Source organism: Triticum urartu, chromosome 2, assembly GCF_003073215.2.
Source record: "Triticum urartu cultivar G1812 chromosome 2, Tu2.1, whole genome shotgun sequence".
In the NCBI taxonomy this organism is placed as follows: domain Eukaryota; kingdom Viridiplantae; phylum Streptophyta; class Magnoliopsida; order Poales; family Poaceae; genus Triticum; species Triticum urartu.
This window is the reverse complement of record NC_053023.1, coordinates 1720403-1727492: the sequence shown is the minus strand read 5'-3', so window position 1 is coordinate 1727492 and position 7090 is coordinate 1720403. Positions and strand designations below refer to the sequence as shown.

Here is a 7090-nt window from a genome sequence, read left to right as displayed (position 1 = left end):
AGCGAAAGGATTTGCAAGCAAGAAGTCTTGCTTTCCCAAGCTCATCTTTCCCTATTAATAATATATAATATAATATATATATATATATAATAATAATCTATCTCTAATAATAATAAAGCACGGGTTGACTCCGTGGGTTCACCGTCACAATACGCTTTCTTTCATAAATTTACGTTTTCAGTTTTTTTTCTTTAATACATCTATATTTATTTACCATATCCAAGGTGGTACTAATCTATCTATATATATCCCGGTTGCTTTGTTGTTTTCCCCCGCCGATCCGGGAGCCCCTCGCCGCCCCGCCGCCTTCGCGCTCGGCCTCGCCACAGGCTGCCGCGCCGCCGGACCTCCATGCCTCGCACCCCTCTCCCTGCTCTCCCTCTTCTTCGTTTCCTTCCCCTCTGTTTCTCTCTCTCACACACAAGGACTGCCTCTCCCCTTCTTCTACAGGAGCAGCCATGGCCAACGACTAACGCCACCTCGCCCGGATCAGGCCGGAATCAACCTCCTGCAGCTGGATCCGCGCCATCCCGACCTCGCCGGCCTTCCTTCCCGTCTTCATCGCGATCCATCACCGGGCTCGAAGACAATCCCATTATCTAGCAGCAACCGCTGCCGCCGCCAGCAGCAGCAGCAATAGGCGCGGCCGAGATCGGCGGAGACGAGGGAGCACGCGCTCCCCGACTTCTGCCTCCACCCCATCTGCGCGCACGTTCGCCATCGCAGGCGCCGGCGGCTACCGCGCCCAGGAGGTGCTGGACACATGGCAGCCCACGCTGAAGGCGGACGTCTACTCCTTGGGAGTGCTCCTACTGGAGCTCCTCACCTACAAGTCCCCGACACACGCATCCATGCAGGACGGCGTCGGCGGCGCGCTCGACCTGTCGTGCAGTCGGTGGTGCGCGAGGAGTGGACGGCTGAGGTGTTTGACGTGGAGCTCGTGCAGCTGGGCACCCGCAGAGCTATGGGCATAGAGGCAGCAACTCAAAACTCCATGGTTTGCACACAGCAGCACAACGCCACGGTCTGCATGCGGCATGACCAGCTCCACTCAGGAACCCGGTTACCTCACCAACCAGATCAAGTGTCTCTCTGATTTGATTTTGGGTCAGTTTAGTTCAGATTTTCTTTATTTTTCAGCTGGGTTCAGTTTCACATTCACCATACTGTTTGAGATCGTTGGTGAGGGACTACTACGGCGAGCTCGGCCAGAGCAAAGATGCCGGCAGGGTGAGATCAAGAACAGGAATTGAATGGTATGGCTCAGTACTATTGGGCTTGGCATTATTTTTCCAGTGAATTGTGTGTTTCTCTGAGATGAATTAAGTGCACCAAATATATGCATCTAAATTGTTGTAATCTTTATCGTTATCCATTAGTCTAAAAATTGATGTTCAAAACTGTCTTCCGAGAGTAGTTTTAGTTGGTAAAAGTTTCAGGCACCAAATACACAAGAATTATACTCCCTCTGTATCATAATAGATGTCGTTCTAGCAGCTCAACTCATTATGGTATAGAGGGAGTTTTTGCTAAATGAGAGGCATAAGCATGATCAGTTAAGCTGATTCATTTTATGCTTAGAAATTAAATCACCTTCCACTCATTATTAGTGGTAATGGTTGTCTCCGTGTTTTTGTCTTATCAAATATGTGCCTAGGCCTCTATGTTAACCAATTCCAAAAGCATGCCTGAAAAAAAATCTTGCTTGGATTTTTGAAGTTGTTCTCAGTGGAATGCTGGTTATAGATGCGACACGCCGAGCTCCCGCAGCCGCAGCAGAGGAGCCGGAACTTGCAGCAACATCTACGACACCCTCCCAACGACCTGCAGGTAGGCCATGTCGTAGACGATGGCCCGACGACAACCACCAGGTATGCCCCTCTGCTCCTTGCCCTTCACGCTGGAATCAACAAGGCCACATAATCTTCAGTGTTTCACAATTATGGTCTGCTTCATGTTCTCTGATCAGATTGTAATATGATAATTATTTATATGTAGAAATATTGAGTTTTTTTAGGGAATGTTGATGATTTCTGCCGGAGATTATGTTCTTAATCATCAAACAAGGTGTTCCCTGGACGCAAGTATAACCTATCAAGTAAGGTGTTCGTGCAGTAGGTTACATCTTACACATTTTTTTCTGGTGAACTATTATCTACTCGACGATAAATTATGGCTAACATGCATTTAATTATACTGTTGTCCGAAGGTGTATTCAAATGGCAATACAAGTTATGGCTACAATGCTGCCAACGGCTACTACGGCGTCTTTATGGCTTCTGGAATATTGAACAACAGGTTAGTGAAACAACAGTGAAAGGTTTTCTAAGATAATCCTATATCTCTAGAACTAAAAGCCAATTAATAATGTTGAATGGCATTACTAACTCTATATTTTGTTTGTCCTGCACAAATTTAGCACCTTCTGAGGTGTTGCCAAGAGCATGTTGTTGAACATGGAGGGTTAGAGCTAAGAAATACTTGCAGGCTGCCAATGTATTAATGGTTAGGCATTTTTGGATTTGTCATGTTTACATGTTTACCAGGATAACCATAGCGGCTTCATTGCATCATACCCGAAACTGAGATCTTTGGGACGGTGCCAGGTGCTACTAGACCAGTAGATGCAATTAATGATTATCTGTCCAGGCGGCTCTCACATCATCCTATGCTAGCTCCTCGACTTGGACAACAACAATTGTTTATCAAGTCTACTCAGCCATCGCCATGTGATTGTTAGTAAATCAAGCATTCTTTTCAAGAATATTGTTCCAAGTACGTGAGAATAATGTCCCGGGTTCAAGAAAATAGTAATTATCCATGTCAATTTTTAAAATATAAGATGCGTCTTTGGATATAATTGCTCAAGGTAGCTGAATAAAACTTGCAATCACCATAACTCAGTCTCGATGTGCAACTTTTAGATGGAGTTAATAGTTTGTTACTTATTGGAGTAGCCATTTTCACTTACACAGTAGAAAGTAAGTGGAATGTGAAATCAACTGTTAAATCTGCTTTGTGTGCTTCTACTAAAGATGGAAAGTGAGAGATATTGCTACCTTGGTTCCATACAAGGCTTATTAGTCGGCTTGAACTCCTTCTTTTTCTTGCTAATTTGGACAGAACTCCAAGCTCTTCAGACGCCCATAAATCCTCCTCTCTCATCCGAGAACTGCAAGGAATCCTCGGTTGTTATACCCTAACCTCCCTATGTAATTCTTGGGTTCTCTATGCTAGGTGTGCGTCCTGTTGGTGCTGCTGCATGGGTCGCGAGGGAGGATGATCCAGAGTTCCTGTGGTGGAGGGTGGAATTGCTCTAGCGGGAGAAGGGCAGATGTGTCTTGCATTACTGCTGGGACGTCGCGGGCATGTCTCACATCGCAGCCATGGTGGGGTTGTTTACACACAATTGGCAGTCCTGCCCATGGTTTTCACTTTCAGTGAGATTTCGGTGAAATTGACTGAATTTCAGTAATTTCAGCAGACACTGAAATATTACGTTTCGGCCAAAATATTTTAGCAATTTCAGTATAGCACAACAATTCCAATATTTTTCAAATTTTTTTTAAAATTTTTCAAATTTTTAATTGAATTCAAGTGAATATTTCGTTCATTTGGCTGAAATGGAAACTGAAATCACTGAAATTCACTGAATTTCAGTGATTTCGGTTGGTGCTGAAATTTTTCTGAAACTGAAATTGAAAACCATGGTCCTACCTAAGACTTGGGGGCTACATATGGGCGAGTGAGATTTTTTTTCCTCCCGTTGCAACGCACGTGCATCTGTGCTAGTAATAATAATAATAATAATAAAGCACGGATTGACTTTGTCGGGTTCACCGTCACAATACGCTTCTACCCGTAAGTTTACGCTTTCACTTTGAATTTAAAACATGTATGCGAGGTGGTACTAAAAAACTGTTCATTGGTCGCGTACGTCAATTCGTATAAGTCGCCGTTTCGTCCCTCCGGCTCGCTCGACTGGGCCGTGTTGATCGTTCCTGCCAACCGCGTGATGGGGCCTGGTCAAAAGGAAAAAGAAGATGCAAAAAATACTTCACGTGAGTTTCAAACCCACGACCAAGGCCCCGGGGATGCAGCCGCAGATGCTGATCATCTCCTGCAGGGGCACGCGGAAGCTGCTGAACCAGGAGGAGGTGGCGGCGGCGGCGACAGAGCTCGGGTTCAACGTGACGGTGGCGGAGGCGGGGGCGTTCGTGGCGCTGGTGAACGCGGCGGACGTGCTGCTGGCGGTGCACAGGGCCGGACTGACGAACCAGATCTTCCAGCCGACGCAGGCGGTGGTGCTGCAGATCGTGCCGTGGGGGAACATGGACTGGATGGCCACCAACTTCTACGGGCAGCCGGCGCGGGACATGCAGCTCCGGTACGTGGAGTACTATGTCGACGAGGAGGAGACGAGCCTCAAGGACAAGTACCCGAGGGAGCACCTGGTGTTCAGCGACCCCAAGGCGCTGCACAAGCAGGGGTGGCAGGTGCTCGCCGAGACCATCATGAAGCAGGACGTGAAGGTGAACCTCGCCAGGTTCCGCCCCTTCCTGCTCCAGGCCATCGACAAGCTGCAGGAGTAGCGGCGGCGGCGCCGTCGTCTCTGTTGTCATCCCCGGCTCATACGTACACATGAAAAACTGATGCGTACAAACCTAGCCGACCGTCGTGGACACCGGTTAATCCTATTTGGTGATTGTAGGAAAGTGACGATCTTTCAAGCCAACAACCAGGGGCATGAGTTCACGTCTTCAGGTATGTATATGCACATGATCGTGTAAAGTAGATGTTTATACATCTCCTGCCCAGTTTGATATTTGGTCTCTCATACTAGGAGTCGTTAATAAGCTTCAACTAATGAGATGGAACGATATTGCTTTCTGGGCAGCGCTAGGCATCTGACTACTGATGCCCAGCCTCCCATCAAACCATTCATGAGCCCTACGATTAATCTAATCTGATGCGTTCGCTGCCCCCTTTAAAACGAGCTTGGTAGTTATTTCTCGTACGTACAGAATCCAGCCTACACAAATTGCTTCGACAAATCATGCACTTTAGTGGGCCGGCCGTTAAGTGGGCCTCTAATTACATGTAATTATTTGGCGATATGCAACCTTCGATTTAGTACGATGCCACTTACAGATTTTAGGTAGGTTGCTCTAGGAAGCGAAACTTTTAACCAACACCAAATCTGCATCAGATGCACGTGCTTCTACCTCTGTTTGTAATTCATTTATGTTTGCGTTGATTGGTGAATTTGCTTATGCGGTGAATATCTTCTTCGATTTATTTGAATCTTTTTCCTATCTAAGATTATATTATGTTTCAGAAACATCACAATCTTGCTCTCATCGACCATAGTAATGGAGAATTGCTTCAAATATGCTTCCGTCAGAAATGAAAAATTATTTCACATGTATCAGTAGCATCACGATCTTGCTTCCACCGACTAGAGAATTGCTTCGAACCTTCTTCCATTAAAAATGAAAAATAATCCATATGTTTCGGAAGCATCACGATATTGCTTCCATCGACAAGACGACTGTTTCAAATCTTCTTCTGTCAAAAAAGAAAAATATTCCACATGTTTTGGAAGCATGACGATCTTGCTTCTATCGACTAGAGAATTGCTTCGAACCTTCTTCTCTTAAAAAGGAAAAACAATCCACATGTTTTGGAAGCATCACGATCTTGCTTCCATCGACAAGACGATTGTTTCAAACCTTCTTCTATCAGAAAAGAAAAATACACATGTTTTGGAAGCATCACGATCTTGTCTCCATGGACTAGAGAATTGCTCCCAATAAAATGTTATTTTGCTTCCATTATAGAGAAACATATTTCATCATAATTACACATGGTTCATACGAATTCTTGGTTAGTTTACAAAGAGAGAAAAAGGTCTACTGCCAAGTAAAGTCAAATTGCTTCCATACATCGAATTTCGCTAATTCAAATGTGACCTAGGCATCGTGGTTGAAGGCGTGATCCACGACGCGGGCAGGTAGAAGCTGGGGTGCCCCTGCCGAAGCCCCTTGATCTTGTTTGCCATGCCGTCCTTGATATTGTATTGCCTGACAGCCCCGAAGCAACTGAGTCATGGAGGAAGTAAGACGGTGACAAATCTGCATCCAAGTAAGAGTATCAATTGTTTGCATCGTGCAGTTTTGAACTGTGAAATTAACAAGAAATAATACAAATCAATAGATAGTGCAGCAGGATTGTTGGCCTTTCTGAGACATGCATTATGGCCATGAGATATGGGAACGGGAGACGAGGAAGGTCGCTGATGTGCAGCCTGGTTGAACCGGTGGTGGAGGCAACAGTGGTGGCGGGCATCTAGCAATTTATCAGATTGGATCTGCCGCTTGCCGGAGTGGTCACGGCGGCTGCCTTTGCGGAGGATGCGAACTGCTACAACCACCTCGTGCTGATCTGAACGACGAACCACTGCTCCAATCCCTGAGCAGTGCATGTCGCGGAAGTATGGAGATGGACATGGGCGTGGCCAGAATGACAGGGAAGCGACCAATTATGGATCTGTTTTGGTTTCCCCACTAATCGTGGGTGCATGATTAACGGGCTAGTTGGCACCTTCCTTCCGTAATTAATGGGTGTGTGGGAGTGGGGAGCGAGGGAGAGCTTCTCAGCCATGCGATGGAAGCCGAATCGAGGGTATAGGATTGGTCTGATGATGGGAAACAATCAGACGTATGAGGGGAAGTGTTTCCCTTGCTTTTTTAAGCAGTTAATCACAGGAAGAAACTGTTTTGTGACTATCGGCATCGAATAGAAACGAATAACGTATCGATACTGGGAAAATGGATAATCAGGTGTCTCTAACAGGTGCTAGCATATATTGTTTGCATCTCAAGATGATCCGGTACACAGATTTCATTCTTGACGGTACGATGATCTTAATAGATCAGTAACCTGTATGAGAAACAATATGTTTGTTATTTTGATTATCATGATGATCGTCACTTTGTCAGGTACCAATGTATCTATTGGACGTTGTATGTTTGTTATTTTGTCAGTATTATATATATCTTGAACTTTATTATTCCTGACTACGATACAT

At 45.5% G+C, this 7090-nt stretch overlaps 1 protein-coding gene and 1 pseudogene across 1 annotated transcript; both read left to right on the top strand.

The window, feature by feature from the left end:
• The first annotated feature begins 763 nt into the window (after positions 1–763).
• LOC125541509 lies at positions 764–3084 on the top strand (annotated as a pseudogene).
• Positions 3085–4094: 1010 nt separating this feature from the next.
• Positions 4095–4607, top strand: LOC125541501 (beta-1,2-xylosyltransferease XAX1-like). Its single transcript, XM_048704896.1, has one exon. The coding sequence runs from the start codon at positions 4095–4097 to the stop codon at positions 4590–4592; it is 498 nt and encodes a 165-aa protein (XP_048560853.1). The 3' UTR covers positions 4593–4607.
• The last annotated feature ends 2483 nt before the right edge of the window (positions 4608–7090 follow it).

Coding starts and splice junctions, on each gene's coding strand:
- LOC125541501 (XM_048704896.1), top strand. CDS start 4,095: ATGCAGCCGCAGATGCTGATCATCTCCTGCAGGGGCACGCGGAAGCTG.